A 19,566-nucleotide genomic window follows, 5' to 3' on the forward strand; every position below is an offset into this window, starting at 1 on the left:
AAAAAAAATTGATCCACGTATCTGCTATTTGAAAATTAAAAATAAAAATAAAAATAATTAGATATGTATCTACCACGTATTTGGACGTATCCATATCTGATACCGATTCTCTGCATAATTAGAAATATATGTGTTTCTTAGTTTGTATGTCTCACCCATAGGAGCTGGTTTAGAATCCAATGAGGATATGCAGAGGTCCAAACCTGATTTAGAGCACAAGATTTTGTGTTTTTTGCTATAGAATCCGCAAGGCTATTAAATTCTCTTCAACAAAAGTTAAAACTAATTGAAGAGAATTTTATGATAATACTTCTGATATCTTCGATCCAGCATTCATTGTACAAAATTCTTCTTCATCATCGGTAACCAGCTTGATCGCTTGTAAATAGATTCAACGATTAGTTTTGGAAAAAGTTGAGATGCCGCAAAGTACACGCCCTCTCTTATAGCAAGAATTTCAGCTAATGGAGGATCGAAGGTTGTATTGAGTGAGCGAGTCAAGACGCCTAAGAGTTTCCTCTCAGAATCACGAAGCATTGCGTTTAATCCGGCTGTAGGAGGATCAGGATTTCATGCTGCGTCAACCTTCAATTTGATAAAATCCTTAGGTGGGGCTATCCAATTGCGAGGAACTTCAAGTAATTTGGTTTTACTCATAATACCAAATCTTTTTTTTTTTTTTTTTTCATGGTGTTTAAGTATTCGTCATAATACTTTAGTATCCAATTACCTCTCAAATTATGATAAGGGATTGGTTTCTCAACTCGTATTTTTTTCTATAATCCCATATCGCCCAACAAGCTATTGCGTATGACGGAACGAACACATACATAGCGAAAAAAATAACGGATTTAAAGTACTCTAATTAGGTTAATTACAAAGATAAGCATGCAATTGAAACAAATAAAAGGGGGGAAAAGGATACGACCTTTGTAGACTTTGAATCTTCTCCAAATCAGTTCTAATCTCCTCACTAACGGTTCGTAGACCACACGAGAGTCTTTCCAACTATTTTCCACACTTAGAACGGGATGGTGGGATCCAGTGAGTGACTAATTTGGAGAGAAAAAGGTTAAGTCTTTGAGAGAAAATTGTAATGAGATTATCACATAATCTCATCAAATTCCACTATGGCCAAAAGTTCTAAACAAACAAGAAACACTTCCTTTTAAAGATCATTACATGCAAAACATGCAACTTTGAGTTTAATGAGAATTTGACATTAAAAAATCCACTAACTCAAAGTGGGATTTAGTGGGTCAAGTGTCTTCAAATGAAGACAACACTTAGCCATGCAAAAGTTAGCATTTCTCACTCACACATGTTGGATCTAACACTTGACTTTTAGTGTAATCTTGATCAATTCCATTTAATTTCAAAATTAATTTTAATAATCCATTTTAAAAATTAAATTAATATTAAATAATTTAATTAATTTAATTTAATATTAAATCTAACACTAATCTCAATCAATATAATCACTATTCATAATCTTGATATTTAAATCTTATTTAAATATCTCCTACTTTCTTTCTCTTTATGTTTAATTCACAATTAAACATTAAGTTAAATATATCGTCTATATTTAACACTTTGCTCCAAAAATCGAATGTTCAAATTCGTTCGTCATACTATTCTAAGGTTTAGTCCGATATGAGCTAGTAGGGGGACCTCATGGACCTACAAATCATGGGCTCCAACGATCCACGATTAACCGACTAAACTCTTTAACCTAATTAACCATCATTCATTACCAATCGAGTCACTCCACTAAAGCCCTATAGTTGTACTCCCCTCACTGTAGATATATTATGTCCACTCGATATAACAATGATTAGTAAGTTAACCCTTCACAGGTTGTTCGTAATAACGATTGGGTCAAAAGTTGTTTTACCCCCAAGATTACATCTTGCTCCTTAAGTCCCACTAATCTTTTAATTAACAATTGATTTGTGATCCAATCACTAAACCGAATCTCTCTCGGGACAATGAGAGGCTGGGCCCCTTGTTCAAGACCTGGAGTCAGCACTTGAGGGAACAACCTCTCTACTATCCCTAAAAGCGAGTAAGAGTGGATTTCATCTTGCACTCTATGTCCCCAGCTATCCACCTGGTCTTACCCATGAAATTCGAGGCTTATTGAGCCGGCGCTGTTGAGTCAACCCTCACTCATGCAAATCTAAGGATAATCCTGAATAAACAGGAGTTCATAGTTAGCTCAGGATTAAAGTCAAGTTACCTAGGTCATCGCTTTGAAATAATCAGTCTTAAACAGTAAATAGCATTATAGAGTAAGAGTGACTTAATTTTTGGTTCGATCTTATGCAAACTTATTGCGTAGGACGTTTTGGCTATTTACTAAACTTGATCCACCCTTATGTAACAACTACAGAGTGAGCTACATCCGATAGTGTTACCAGAATAAGGTACTCAGCCTTATTCATATACTTTAGACCATTTTAGCTATTTACTGAACTTGATCCACTCTTATGTCTCCACATAAAGTTCATATATTCAAATAATAGTTATAGACTTTTAGTTTATTGGATTTAGATTTTACAAGTGCAATTCACATATTCAACAACAATTTTATTGAATAAACGTCAATAACATCTTTATTGATAATAGAATATGTTTAACATTACAAACTGCGAGTTTTTGGATATATAACCCAACAGCGTAGATGCTCAAATTCTCCTGAGAATTGGAATAGCTTATTAGATCATTTGTCTTTGAAGCTTCCATTTTAAGGGGTGTTTGGGGTACGTAGTGGAATAGTGAGAAGTAAGAAGTTATGAAGTCTACGGAGTTATGAACTCTTGGGAGTCTATAGTATAAGGAATTGATAAGATATAAATTTGATGCTTATAGTGGTGGAATCCACAAACTCGTTGGGCCAAATAAAGAGTGGAATTCACAACTCTTTACTTCCAAACTCTTTGGATCGAACACATTCTTAAAATTTGTTGAAATACCTTCGAAGATGATATTTTATGTCAGATCAGATTTAATCGAGAGCAGCTCATTAATGGGTGATCCGTAGTTTCCAATGAAGTATGACACATCGAAGATGTTACTTCCCCTAGTAAGGATAGTGTTAATTCCCCTGTTAAGGAGATTTAAATTTGTCGGAATTATGTTATGTATTGCCCACTAGGAGAAAATTTTTGTTTTTCTTGGAATTGTTGAACTCCCATTTAACTTTGACTCTCTTTTTAATATTTTGATATTCGAGTACATATTGTATCTAAAATATAGCAATAATACTTTTTGTCTCTTAAAAAAAACAGACCTTTTATTTTTGGAACACTGAAAATAAGAAGTAAAACCGATATGAAAATTAAAATCATTTTTATTTGTAAAATTTGGTCAATACTTTGGGAACATTTTCTAAAAACTAAAATAAGAAATAGCGAACATTACCAAATACTTGATTTTATTATTAATTAAAATAAAGTAAATGTAATAATCTATTAGAAAATTATTTTGTTTTTCTTCATAAAATTCCGTTAGGTCCATATTTTATTGATGACTATTCAATCTTGTAGGTCCATCCAATAGGGGTCCATAGGATGACTATTACCTTTCTATATTTTTGTTAGTGACATTCCAATTCTTTAGAAGTTCATTTTTACTATCACTCCAAATTGGTATTTTGTTCAACGTTTATGGTATTTGATTTTATGTGGATAAGTTGGATGAATGACAAAAAATAATTCTGGGGAACTAAAAAATAATTTTTTTCGCTATAGTTTTCGAGATTAACTCTTTTTTATTATTGAGATTTGATTTGAATTTAGTGTTTTCATATCGTATTTAGTAGCAAGTCTAGAAACTATATTTCAATTTAAATCATTGTATAAAATGTGTTTGATTATGTTAAAAACTACTTTCGGTTTCTAAACCTTCATAAAAGTAATGATCGAGTCCCTATATTTTATTTTTAACAAATTAATGTATATACTTTCACACATTTTATAACGATTAATCCTAAATTTCATGTAACAATTTAATTGATATACTTTCAAATTTATAACAATTTAGTCCTTATTGTCATAACTGCAATTCTTATTCTATATTTATAAACTAACTTTATCATGTTAGGACTTTGTTTCTATATCTATAAACAAACTTGATCTTTAATTTGTTGTAATTGTCCTAAATTTTGTTACAACTATAATTATTAAAATTGGCAAGAAATAATACTTAGTGAGTTGGTAATTAGCATAAAATTTAACTTCTCCTTTGTTTGGTAGCCTAACTCCCCTGTTACTTTTCAATTAACTGACTAAGTATCATGTCATCTAAGTCTACTACCTCTACAAAAAAGTGTCATCTAAGCCTACCATGAACTAATATTACTATTCACTAGGGGTTATTTAGGAGTCTAATATTCTATGTGGGGAGATCATATAGTCTCTATATCACCGTTTAGCCCATTGATATATATCTCTCCTTTTCACTTCATTCAACATGTGCACAGTAACCTTCATTTAACAACTTTTTCAGCTTCTCCACCTCCCATTTCCTATGTCTCCTCCCTCCTCCCTTCCTATGGCCTACTTACGTTTTTATTCATTTATTCGTTTCTTGAGTTTATTTCATTATACATGGGGTATAATTTTTTCCACTATATCCATTTTATTAAGAAACCATGGTATTTCAATCTAGTTTATGCACCCATTTTTTACCTTCAATTTACATATATCATTTTTTTTTCCCTCTAGTGTCATGTGATAGAGTATATTAATTTATTATCTATAAATTATGTCATTCAAGTTTTCATTTTTATTTGCTTAGTATATCGATTATTTATCCTATTAAAAAAATCACAATATTTTGGATTAAATCTTTGTACACAATTTCTCAAAAATAAAAAAATCTCTCATATACAACATCAATATTCAATCTATTATTTAAAAGCCCATTATAAAATCTCAATAGAAAACTCATCGGTGAATATATATGAGAAAAGTCTCAACAAAATCTCTAAAATCAAACAGAAGCAAAACTTTTTTTTTAAATGCCCCACTAAAATATTTAACTGATCATTCATAACCCTTTAGTTTTCTTTAGTTTTTAAAAATTAAATTTATAAATACTACTTTCACTCGTTTATTTTTATTTTTTATTTGTCTTACTCTTGAAGACTCTTTACAAAATTCAAGTCATAATTGAAAATTATATATATATTTAGTATTAAAAAGTGAAAAAAAATATTTTAGAAAAAAAATTGGTACGTCCATCCCTGATTTAGAATTAAATTTCGTATTTTTAAATGTTGGTATTGTGTTGACTATTTACGATTAATTTTAAATTTTGATTGAGTTTTTTTAAAACAACAATAATAAAGAATTATTTAAAAGACAATAATTGAATATTAAAAAAAATTTGAATTGATACAATAAATAAGATTAAAAGAAATAGTGTTCAAATTATTTTATAGTATAAAAAATTGAACCAGATAGCACTGACATATGAACTTTGCACACCCAAACACAAACATATGAAATCAGATATAACAACTCTGCACACATAAACACAGACCTATGAACTCATACAACACAACTCTACACCACAAACAGAGACATCCGAACTCCCTAGACATCAAAACTTCAATATCATCCCAACATCCCAAACAGCCTCTAATGGTGAGGGAATAATTCCCACTAAGGAATTTAATCGATGCAAAACTAAATAAAAAAAATTGTAAAATGGAGATTGAAATTGAGGAGTCCGAATAACACTTGGGTACATCATAAGCTACACTCATTTTTTATATCTTACCTAATTTTCTTAATTTCAATCATATAATTTTCCTATATGACAAATTCTTCTTATTCTTTTTTTTTTTTATGCTATTAGAGTGAGATGCAAAAGATAGATATATCTCGAAATACACTAAAATATTACTCAATTACGTATCAAATTTAAGTGCCTAATTTTAACACTAATATAAGTTTGAAAGCTCATTTTTTATAATTGAAGGTTTGATGACATTATTATTATAACTAGCACCAAATTTTAGGGGTAGTTTTTATAATTTGCACTAAAAATATAAAAATATAAAAGACTAATTTTTTAAAAAAAATATATTTAAATTATAAAAAAATTAGTCAAAAAACAACTGATTAATTGCTTGGTTGGACAAAGGAGCAAAAGGCAGCCGGCTAAGCCTGGCAAAATTTGATCTTCTCTGACTATAATAATGTTTGTTCGATAAACGTAAAGTTATGAAGGGTAATTTGTACAGTCGGATGAAGAATATATTGAACAAATATAAGGACCAAACAAGACCCTACCCAAGAAAATATATGTGCCATGAAATTTACATTGTTATTAACGTTCAAAGTTGCAGAAGTTTTCATCACACAATAATCTTCAATTGCAAACAAACAAGACAAGACAAGCATATATTAAAACCCTTTACAATAATCTCTTCAACTGTAAAGTGTATATATGTATATATCTGTGCATGTGTTCATCTTAATCATAGTTAGGATCATGGCCAAAAGTATTACAGTTTTTGTTTCTCTTTTTATTTTTGTGTCTTTTCTTCTCACAAATTTGACACTCTCTCAAGATGCATCTCCTCCTCCACCACCATCCAACACAACTGAGACTCCCCCGCCGCCACCATCCAACACGACAGACACTCCACCTCCGCCGCCACCATCCAACACCACTGACACTCCACCTCCGCCACCGCCATCCAACACCACTGACACTCCACCTCCGCCGCCACCATCCAACACCACTGACACTCCACCTCCGCCGCCGCCATCCAACACCACTGACACTCCACCTCCGCCGCCGCCATCCAACACCACTGACACTCCACCTCCGCCGCCACCATCCAACGCCACAGACACTCCACCTCCGCCGCCACCATCCAACACCACTGACACTCCACCTCCGCCGCCGCCATCCAACACCACTGACACCCCACCTCCGCCACCACCATCCAACACAACCGACGCTCCACCCCCACCGCCGCCATCCAACACAACTGACACTCAACCCCCACCGCCACCCGATTCGACCACTGTCCCACCACCTGCACCGCCGCCTAATGTGGGTTCATCTCCGCCACCGGCGCCACAAACTAACGAAGCATTGAATGAAAAGGGTGGTGGAGATTCAAAAGGACTGAGCGGCGGACAAAAGGCAGGGATTGCGTTTGGAGTAATCGTAGGAGCAGGTTTGTTGGGATTTGTAGGATTGATTTGCATCAAGCGTCGCAGTAATTCAAGAAAAAGCCGTTATGGATATGCTGCAAGAGACTCAATGCTTTAACACAAATGCATTCTTTTGTCCTCCCCATAATTTCTTCTTCCATAAAACCGACACAGATGTGCTGAAATTTATCGTTTCTTTAGAGAAGTTAATTCTTCGTAAGTTATGTCAAATGAGTGTCATTTTAGGTCATACTTTTAAATTTATCCAATACAAACTGGATTATTATTGCTAGGATTTTAGGTATTTATTGAACTTTTTTTCTCACCAAAATATTCTTGTATGTAATAAATGAAATAGTACAAATTTAGTAGAAGCTTTGGTTATCTTACCAAAATATTCTTCTTCTAGTAATTGAGATTATTTTTTTGCATAGTTGCTAGAAGTGAGAAATTATGGGTTTGTTTGGTTTTCAGATCTAGTAAATATGTGGTTGGTAGGCCATTCAAATTTTATTTCTCAAAATTGTTTTCAAATGATGTAATATTGAAAATTTTAAAAATAATATTTTTATATTTTTACTGTAACTAGATTTTGAATTTTAAATTCTGACATGTATTTATATTAAATAAAAATAAAAATATTTAAAAATATAATAGGTCATGTTATAAACTCAATTCATTTTCTAAAAATTAAAATATGTATTATAGATTATATAATAATACAAAATAATAATTATACTACTTTTTAATATAAAATATATTTATAAATAAATTAATAATAATTTGTTGTCTACTAATATTTAGTCGGTAACTACAACTAGTTTTATGAATTATAAATATAGTATCAAAATATATTTTTAAATAAATTTTTTAATTAGATACAAATTTTGAACTTGTTCTACCAAACACATATTTGATGAAATACAACTCTATCTTCATTGATTCCTTTATTTTCAAATTTATGTTTTTAGATTTTCTAATTAACATGTTCAATAGTGAAATACGAATCCTTAATATATTTGGTCTCATATGAATGCTTGATAATAAACCTTTGTACTTAAAAAGTATATTAAATGGTTAAATTACAATTAAGTTCACTATAGAAAAGTTAAGATTGAAGTCTATTTAGGCACATTATAATTTAGTGTCCATTAAATTTCTAAATTTTCAATGAATTCAATATTTTTAAAGATTATTTAAGAATTTTAATTTTATGTCTAAATAATGTTTAAGCTTGTAATTTTGTATATGAATTAAATTGTTATGTTTATAAAAGTTTTGGAATAAAAATAGGTAATTTGTTTTTTTGACGTAATAAATAAATGAAAATGGCGATGAGTTGGAGATAGAAAAGGCATAGGGGATGTGAGCGAGAGAGCGATTGGGGAGGTGAGAGAAGCAAAGTAAGGAGTAAGGAGTAATAATAAAATGCAAAATGTTGAATTTTTATGGCCAACTTTAGTTTCCACTCTGTCTCTCTCCATTTTCTCTGCACACAAAATGCCAATTTCTCATTATAATTTCTCCATATCACTTTCCTCTCCATTCACATCTTTTCTGTCATTTCTAATTCTTATGCATGCAATTTGTTTTTTTATTATCAAAAAATTAGATATTTTTATTTTATACTAACACAAACTTTTTCCAACAACATAGTTCAACCGATGTAAAAGTTGAATTACTATCCATCTCCAAAATATTTTTTTATAAATAATTAATTATAAAAATAGAGATGAAAGGAAACTATTCCCAAAAATATAGTTGCTAAATCATGGATGGAGTCCACGAAATTGGTTAATAGTGTATCATGAGACATAGATTTGCTAATTGGATGTCAATTAATGAGACATAGGTGCAATGTGTGCACCAAAAAAATTGTGTAAATAGTCTACGATTTGTGCGCATATTCCTATTTCATTTTGAAATATTTTTTGGGTTAGTAATTCGAAAATAGATTTTTATTCCACATTTTTATTTCACATTTGATTTATTAAAAATACTATATTTTCTAATGTTAAATAAAAATATCACAATAATGATGTAATAAATTTTCGATTAAAAAGGAAATCAAAATTTTAATTAAATATCGATTTAGTCCTAATAAATATCTAAATTAATTACCTTAAATTATTTTAGTCCATTAGAAAGGGAACAAAAAAACCTAATAAAAGGGAGGAATATCACTAAAAAAGAATGAGAAATAATTTGGATTATAATATTTCCAATTAAATCTTGAAGTCTATATTCGAAATTTTTCCACAAGTGTAGGTTTTTTTTTAAAAATAATTAGCTTAAATGAATTTAGTCCATTAGTAATGAAAAAATCTAACCTGATAAATTTGAAATTTTCACAAATGTAGCTTAAAAAAAAAAAAAAAAAAAATTCCACAGGCATAGTTGAAAACAATCCATGAATTATTCAATTCTCTCCTTAATTTCCTCAACTAAATAACAATAATGTATCCCTATATATTGTCAAAAAAAAATTAATGTCATATTTTTCTATAAAATTATAAATAACTAAAATAATCGCTTTTAGTTATAATAGAAAGCTTTTGAAATCATGTTTTAAATTTAGAATATTATTTTTTTGGAAAGCTTTCTCACAATATTTTGATCATAGATTTGGCCTAATATCTTCACATAGAGAAATATTTGAATAAGAAATATTATTTAGAATAGGTTCAATGAAACTCTAAAAAGAGTGAAAAGTATTTTTTACTACTTAAAAATATTTTTCAAAATTTTTCATCTTTAAAAGACAACGATGAATTAACGCTTACTCTAAATCATCATTTTGAAATATTTTAGTGGACTATACAAAGATGAATATGTGCTCAATAGTACCTAAGTATTTATGTTAAACTATTTGAATTTTCTAGTTAATTAAAAATGGAAGAGGCTAAATTAAGGCAATTGTATGGTTGGTGTGGTGTACATAGATAATTTTAGAAATAAGGCTAACTTTTTTTTTTTTTTTTTAATACAATAGAGGTTGTTAACACGTATAAGTGACAGTTGAGTTATGCTCTCTTTGACTACCGAAATCATTTATTGTGGGTCATTTTCAAACTAATATTTTGACTATTGTTTTTAACTAGATTTTAGTAATTACTAATAAGTATAGATAATTGTTTTTCTTTAAATAAGTGTAGAAGCATTCTTTCTCTCTTTACTAACTCATGTTGAATGGACTTCTAATCTTTGATGGGATCCATGAATTCCCTTTTTTTATATAAGTTTTAGAGAGTAAATAGAAAAATTAAAATCCCAACTTATTCTTTAATACATATAGTATTTTAAATTAAGATGAATGATTTAAGAGATTGTCCTCCTTCCTTCTTAATCTAGGTGATCCAATTATCTAATTATAATCTATATTTCTTAGCTAGAATAACCAAACTCTTAATGCTAGGTTCATTATAACAATTTTTTAAGGACAAATGATAATATTATTAAAAGAAGAGACAAATTCCATTCATTAAAATAATTTTGTAACTAAAAGTATTGTATATTTGTATCAACATAGTGGTATTCCACCTAAATTAAATTTGTTTTCTTCTGGTACAAGGGGTATAAGGAAATAAAAGCAGTGAAAAATATGTGATTTTGCCAAAATATTAGAAGAGTAGTTGACATATATGGAAAAGATTTAAATAAAGTGATGGATTTCAAATACTTTAACATAATTTTAAAATATCCCTAGTTGGAAACATTTAATTGAGTGCATTATTTCTAGTTAAATTCAATTTTCGTATTTTCTTGTTGATAGTGATACAAAACTTTGAGATAGTATTCTTATAATTGGGATCAAAGAGAGAATTTTTCATGATTGTTACAATGTTCTTGAATTTTGAAGTTTTCTTTATAAATTATGTATTAGAAGTTTTTTTTTTTTTTTGCTCAAACGTTGTGTAAGATACTCTCTGTTCAAGAAAATGTCTAATGCTCACGTGGTACTATACTTTATTTATGTTCGCACTATAAATTGATCTTCATAATTGTCGGTAAACCCCATTTTATTTAGGATTCATTCGTTTTCTTTTCTCTTTTCATTCATTTTTTTGGAAGATCCCATCCATATATATATTTGATTCCAAACATTGTTAAGCCAAGTTCACTTATTCGGAGATTTAAAAGTTACTTTATATATAATATAAAACCAAGTTCACTTTATGGAATTAAGAAAAAAAAGGAAACAATTGTTATACTAAAATATGGGGTCATTGCACCCATCCTTATCAACCTGGACGTGTCATGTAATGTATGAACAAAGGACATATAGCCTTGTTTTTATTCTACCAAGAGAAAAATATGCATCTCGTAATGTCTGTGTTCTTGTTATTTTCTTCATGCCAACTTATTTCTTTTTTATCGTTTCATTTCAAGCTTTTTTTTTTAAGAATTTCATTTCAAGCCTATATAATCTCACTTTTTCTATATTCTAAATTGTATTTGTTACTTATCGATTTATAGTTTTTTATTATATTTGTATTGGATTTTGACAAAATATTAAAACACATTTGTCCCACATGAGAAAGATTCAAGAAAGTTACGAACTCTAAGCACTATAAAAGAAGCCTATGCATTTGTTTCTAAATTGTTCTAGCTAGAAACACTTGAAGCTTAAGTGTGCTAACTATAGTTAATCTAGTTTGAGAATGGGAAAAAGAGTGTGAGTAGTCGAAAGCTTTGAGAGAGTGATTTTGTAATTTGGATCCGGAGAGAGATTTTTATGTGATTGTAATAATTTTTCTCATAGTGAATTCTTTTCGATCCATGATTTTTTTTCTCTAGTTTGAAGTGTTTGCACATTAATTCTTGTGTTTTCAATTTAATTACTTTCTTTTAATTTTTCAGTTATTTTTCTACCCTTAAATTTGTACTTTTAAAGTTTGGATTGCATCAAAAGCTTTAATTAGATTTTTCGTTAACTAATTTATGTTATTCTATTTAAAATTAACTCAAAACATTTTAAGTTTTTTCATTAAAATAAGATAAAAGTTGAGAAACAACTAATAATTTAACATGTAAGACTTGAAAGAAGGTATAAAGACGTGTGATATTATTTACAATATCATTTTCGTAAATCAATATGGAAATTGATTATGTAAGGGTTATTTTCAAATAAAAGAAAATGAGTCGACTTATTTATATCTATAGTAAAATGTCATTATCTATTATTAATACTGATACATCGTGATAGTGATAGAAATCTATTACAATTTATCGCTCAATGATAAAAGTTATTGCAGTATATCACTGATAGACAGTTATATTTTGTTATACTTAAAAATATTTTCACCCGTTTGTAAATTTAAACAATAATATCCATTATATAATAATTTTAACTATATATTTTGAAATGAAATAAATACTAATAAAATTTGAAAGATATAAAATATTTAACCTATCTTTAAAAAAATACTATTTACTTTAAGTCACAAAAAAAAAAAAAAAAAAAAAAAAAAAAAAAAAAAATTGAAACTGAAATACAACAAGCTACATAAGATTTTTATTTATTTATTTAGTTAGTTAGTTTGATAAGTAGTACATGTGAAAAATAATTCTCAAGGTATGGGACCAAAGGGATATAGTAATATTCTATATATACCCTACGCTAGTACGCTTTGACAACGTTACTCGCCAGCACGTAAGCAAACAGGTGGGCTCCACTCGAATCCAATCAAAAGGGTATTTTCGTCACAACTTAAATTTTTAGAAAGATGTTTTGTTTTTTTTTTGTTTTTTTGTTTTTAGTTTTTTTGACTAGGCAAAAAATGAAAATAAAATTTTTATTTTTATTTTAAAACAACTGTGATACAGATGGAATCATGCAACAAAGAATGTCGTGTTAATTATTATTGAGTGGATTTTAAGATCCTTAAATAATAGGAATTTTCTAATCGAATAACATGAAAAAAAATCTTTCAGTCGATGTACTCTAGATTTTGGTTCATTTTAGTTATTCTACTTCTAAAATATTTATTTTGATCTCTAATTTTATTTTTTATTCATTTTTATTTTTGGACTTTTAAAATTTTGATTTGATAATTTTAATTCACATATATTTTGGTTGAAAAATTGTTAGAAATAACACGTTAAAGTTTCCACCTTACAAAATTAACACCATTTTTAGAACTTGTTCAAATAGTTCTTTTCCGTACATTTCAGGCGAGATCGAACACTGATATTTAGTTAAAAAATTAGGTTTTTCTAACTTATCGATTATTTTGTGCCTTTTCGATGAACAAATTACACACTGAAATTCTATTAATTTTTTTCGAATATTACTTAATCTACATATTTTATACCAAATCTTATATATTTTCAAATTTTCTTCAAATTCTTATGTAATTTCCATAACTTTAGGTAAATTTTCGTTTTCACAACTATATGAATTTATAAGATCTCGTTTGCTAAACATTTTGTTTGTTTGTTTTTTTTTCAATTGACACTACTTCCACCTTTAGATTTTTTATATGTTATATACTAATCACCAATAGTTTAAACAAACCAAGCCAAATATTGAGAATTAAAAAAAATAGCTTTCAAAAAGTTGTTTTTGTTTTTTTAATTTGGTTAATAATTCAATCATTGTACTTAATAAATATGCAAATGAAAAATGAAATGTAGATAATATAGACTTGATTTTCAAAAATAAAAATAAAAAAACAAAATGGTTACCAAACGGGACATAGATTTTCAAATAAATTTATCAATTAGATTTTTCATATATATGATTGCATTTTGATTTTTGATTTTTTTTTCAAACAAAAAAGATTTCATATGGAAGCTGGATAAAATCTAGATATACCCGAGGATTCACCAATCTTGATGTTAATGTGTCCGAGATTAATACGAAGATTTGATATATTTTCTATATCTTACCATTTTTTTTGGGAAAAAATTTAACATTTCCCAAAATCCAATAATCAAAATGCAATCAGTTAAAATTCATCTAAAAAATTAATCTGGATAATGGATAAATTCATTTGGAAATTAGAATCGGGTTAAGTTAGAAAAAATTGATCTTTTTAACTAAATATCGGTGGTCGATCTCGTCTAATATATATTCAGAGAAACTATTTGAATAAATTCTCAAAAAGGTACTAATTTATAAAATGAAAACTTTAACGTGTTATTCTTGATCATTTTCTATTTTGGTTCATGTACTAAAAAAAAGAACATTTTTATCTCTTACAAATATAATAAAATGAAAATGAAATAATTAAAATGATTATCTGGATCAAAATAGATATCTTAACTGAATATAAGGACTAAGATGATTATTTTTTAAAATATATAAAGATCAAAATAAATGAAAATTAATTCAGTAGTATCTTAATTTAAATAATAATAATAATAATAAATAAAGAAAAAACGAAAGCGTGTTCCTGTTGAGTGCGTCTCCATCTTCGTCTGGCCGACGGGTTTGACGATGGGGCCCACACTAACGACAAGAGCGCGGGAGACTAGAAAAATTAAAATTTATTATTCTTCATATTAATTTTCCTAGGAAATTTGACCGTTGCTCGTAGTTAAAACAAGAGAACATGAGCCGTCCGATTAAGACACCGTCAATCCACGTGGACACCTATCTGGTCGTTGAAAATATTTAACCCCAACCCAGTGGTTAAGTGCGGCTGTTAACCACACCCGAGGTTTAACGGTTAAACGTAACAACAAAATTCCTAGTTGTGATGGTGTCGTATGCGTCCTCCCGGAAAAACAAAACGGCGTCGTATACTTTATGTTTTTTTCACTGTCCGTTTTTAAGGGTGATAGCTGTAAACTGATGGCAACCATTAAATATATTTTCGTTGAATTACAGGTTTGGGCTTTAAACTTTAAATTTTTTTTATTTATTCAGTCTTTTAATTTATATAAGTGTCTAATGTGCACGTAATTTTTATTTTTGTATTTATTATCTATTTGAAAAAAAATAATTCATCTATTAAATATAATTATAAATTATACTAAAAAGAAATTATATATATATATATTCGGCTTGTGTATCTTCTTCATCAAACTAGACTAAGAGGGATGAGAGTTTAAATTAAAATGAATGATGCACAAGTCAAAGCGAACATACCTCTCAAGTGGTGTATAATATGTCTTTTTCAAGTTTTGAAGTACTAAAATTTCATTGATAGTAATTTAAAATTTTAACTAAAATGATATTTTTAGACATTTTAATAATTTTTCTATATTTTGATTCGAGTACTTTCAAGATATTTATTTCGGTCTCTTATTTATTTATTTTAATTTTAATCTCTATAGTTTCAAAACTTTGGTTTTGACTAAGATTTCACTTAAATTATAGCCACGAGTTTGAATAAAAAAAATATCCCTTGGGTATAAAACGTGTTCAAATTTTTTACATAAGGATCAAAATAATCCACTTCTAAATATGATGAGAGCAGCAATTTTCGCAGTAGGTAGATTAAAAAGAAAAGAATTTATTAGAAATTTTCTCATAATTTAACGTGGCACGAATATCTGAGAAAGTAATTAAGTTTTGGTTGAATGGTAATTTTCACATTATAAAGTTACTTTTTCTCACTTTAGTCCGTGATTTGTTCTTTATTGAAAACTTTGTGTCGATGCTTAATTAATTTCAAAACACAATCTTTTTTTTTTCTTTTTAGTTCCATCTTTCCAACAAGTTAAGAGATTAGATTGCTGAACATGAACCTAAAACATGGGTAAATAAGGTCTCAAACCCCTATTAAAATATTTGTTTTTTATTTTTAGTTTTTTTAAGGCAATTTTAGTTCTTGTTTTTAGAGTTAATGTTTGTTTCCTATATATTTACTAACATTTTCACAACTATTTGAAGATTTTTTTGTCAAATTTCAAAATAATAATAATAAAATAAAAACTTTTTTCACCTTTCAAAATTTTTGTTTGGCTATTTAAAATATTGGTAAAAAAAAATAGATAACAACCCAAACAAACTTAATTTTTCTAACCTTAATTTTTTAAAACAATAAATAAAAAATAAATATATTTTTGGGCCTTTTTAAATATAAAAAATATTTAAAAATATTTAAATTTTATAGCAGAAAATTCCAAAAATACATTTTTGAATTTTTTACTATAAAGTGTAATATTTTTTGGATTTTTTTTTATTTATAAAAATTTTTCTATATTTTTTAGACCTATTTGATAACCATTTTGTTCTTTTTTGTATTATTATTTTAAAATTATATCTATAGACATTACTTTCACTTCTTATTTCTTCATATATTATCTATCTTTTACCAATATTTTAAAAAAACAAGCCAAAATTTTAAAATTGAAAATTGTAGCATTTAAAATGTTGTTTTTGTTATTAAAACTTAATTAGGAATTCAACCATTATACTCAATAAATACTCTTTCTTTTCCATCTTCGTATTACGTATTTGAAAGATTTTACAACAAATTATTAAGTCTTTTTCAGATAATCATCTATCTAGTATTTATTATCAATATATTTTCTTAAGCCGTTAAATCAGTTAGATTGATGCAACAAGTTGCCAACCTTTATAAATAGGGTGTAATAACTTAAAAATAAAATTAATTTTTTTATGAATATCTTTCAAAAAAAAATAAAAAAAATAACGCTACGTTTAGGACCCGTTTAGATTAACTTGAAAAAAAAATATTTTTCAAAAAATTAATTTATATTTAAACATTTATGACAAAAATAATTAAAATATCTTTGAACAACTATTTTGGATAGTTACCAAATACTTCAATTTCTTTTAAAATGTTTTGTTTTCTAAATTAAACACCTACAACTATAATCCAAACACATCTTTAATATAGCTTATTAAATGAAATTAGAAGATGAAAATATATTTTTTTAAATAACAAATAAGAAATAGTTCAGAAATTTTAATTAATTTTAAAACATCAGTAACACTTGAAAGATGAATTTAACTTATATATACTCTCTCTATTAATGTACTAAATTGTAAATTTTAATGTGATTTGACTTTGAATTTGCGATAGTTATGAAGTTTCAATCAAAAGCTTTTATAATCATAGAAGCTACTCTCCTTTGTCCTTCAAATCAAATCCTCTTGCACCTATTTTTTACACCAACATTTAAAATTCTCCTATTCATCTTTGAATTTGATGTGATGAGTATCACCATTGACATATTCAATAGAGCAATCAATACAATTTTTTTAAAAAAATATTTGTCAATGACGTCTGTTTGGGCTATACAAAAATAAGTGTGGCTCAAACAATACTCAAGTTTTTTCTCTATTTAATAATTTTCTTTATTTAGGATTTGTACATCATATTATACCACGTAATCCAACATTTTCCTAATGAAGATGTTTGTTATCATCTACGTGACAATGTTTGTTGTTACGGGAAACTTGCACATGTAGGCCTTCCAGCTCACTCCTCAAGTCCGGATACGTCATTGGAGCTACCTAGCAATAGTACATACATCAGTATGGTGTCAAGTTGAATGCACTCTAATGCCTAAGTTAATACATGTAGTATTTAGCTTGGCTAAGTACAAAGACAGAATTGTTTACTTCTTGAAGTTGTTGGTGTGAGACTATTTATAAAGACATCCTCTAACTCTCACTAAGAAACTAGGTACGATTCTCAAAAGACTACAGAGTACTAGTGACGAGCTTAACTCGACTATTTCCTTTTTGATGAAACTTCATGAGCTCGACTCATTGATGCAAACTCGAGGATTTGAACTTTTTTTTTAGGACGATGTAGTCCTAGTCTTCAACTCCCCTTTGAACTTAAGTTTGTCCATATATTTAATCCTTGTCTTGGACAACTCTCGACAATATTAAAGATAAAAATACAGTTTTTATGTCATGAACATAATTAAAATCCAAAAGCTTTTACGTTTGTATAAAAAAAAAAGGAAAAGAAAAAAATATACATTTTCAACTTTTTTGTCTTTATGGCTGAAATTTTAAAAGTGTGAAACTTCATAAGTTGTTATTTCTATTACAATATCATATCATATTAAGTACAAGACAAATTTTCTTTTATTTGAAATTGTATTAGGATTGAGTGAAAAATAAATGGTGATTTTTCTGAGGGTGAAGAAAGGTTATAAACTATTTATGATATTTAACCAAATTATAGACTAAATTAAAACTACAATCAAATGGTAAAATTTAAAAACTAATGACTCGTTTGGATTGACTTGAGAAAAAAATGTTATTCAAAAAACTCATTTTAATTTAAATATTTTTTTTTATAAAAATGGTTGAAAATACACTCTAAAAACTATTTTGAATAGTTGTCAAACACTTCAATTTTGTTCAAAAATGACTTATTTTTTAAAATTAAATATTTAAAAATACATTTCGAACATACCCTAAACAACAACTACAAATGTAATTAAAATATATATATCAAATTTGTTATTAAAGAAAAATCATATAACTATATATATTTATTGCAAACTTTAGATTCACTCTAGAGAAAAAATTTAATTTATATCCACATGGAAGTTCAGACAATCATATCGTAACTATATATACAATAATCATCATAATAATAATACAAATAGTCTTATAAATTGAAGCTTCAAACTTGCTCTAGGTGTTTAAAATTATATTATATGGTGAATTATAAATTAATAATTTCAATCTAAAAATCTTTAAGATTAAATTTTAAGTTCGGAATTTTAAATTTACAAACTTAAAATTTATGTCGGCTAAAGCTTGCCAATTTTGAAAGAAACTGAATATATCATCTAACAGATATAATTTTTTTTTTTAATTTCTAAAAATTCTATTACACACATAATTGAAAATTTAACAAGTTATTAAATATTTTAAATATTTATAGTGATTTTATTAGATATAAAATTAAAACTTTATACTCTTAATAGACATTTTCCAAATTTAAAACCTAGAAATTAAGATTGTGATTTAACCTAACTTTAAACCTGTTTATGTGACTCAATTTATATCGTTTAGATCCTAAAACTTGTTTACATGACTCAATTTGTTCCATCCATTAAATTTTGTTTGAAATTTTAGTTAAATCAAAAGTGGATAGAAAAAAGAGTTTAGAATCGATCTGATTATAACTCAATAGATAAAATACCAAATAAATTAATTGTTAAAATATAATTTAGTTCTTAAATTTTCAAGTTTGAGTCCATTTGATTCCATAAACTTTAAAAGTATAATAGAATTTTGAACTTTCAATTTCGTATATAATACATCTTAGGTATTTGAACATATATAATAGAGTACTGAACTTTCAATTTTATTACATAAGGCCTTAAAATATTCTACAAGATCTCAAAACTAGCTTCAATTTTATATTCAATTATTCAAATTTTGTTCGATAACCATTCAGTTTTTTATTTTTAGTTTTTGAAAATTAATCTCATTTCC

The 19,566-nt window shown here is 27.5% G+C and overlaps 1 protein-coding gene across 1 annotated transcript; it reads left to right on the forward strand.

Moving 5' to 3' along the window:
* The first annotated feature begins 6,504 nt into the window (after positions 1–6,504).
* On the forward strand, positions 6,505–7,573 carry LOC120081047 (uncharacterized). Its single transcript, XM_039035726.2, has one exon. The coding sequence runs from the start codon at positions 6,505–6,507 to the stop codon at positions 7,294–7,296; it is 792 nt and encodes a 263-aa protein (XP_038891654.2). The 3' UTR covers positions 7,297–7,573.
* The last annotated feature ends 11,993 nt before the right edge of the window (positions 7,574–19,566 follow it).

The sequence above is a fragment of the Benincasa hispida genome, chromosome 7, assembly GCF_027475165.1.
Source record: "Benincasa hispida cultivar pf3 chromosome 7, pf3_genome.v1.1, whole genome shotgun sequence".
In the NCBI taxonomy this organism is placed as follows: domain Eukaryota; kingdom Viridiplantae; phylum Streptophyta; class Magnoliopsida; order Cucurbitales; family Cucurbitaceae; genus Benincasa; species Benincasa hispida.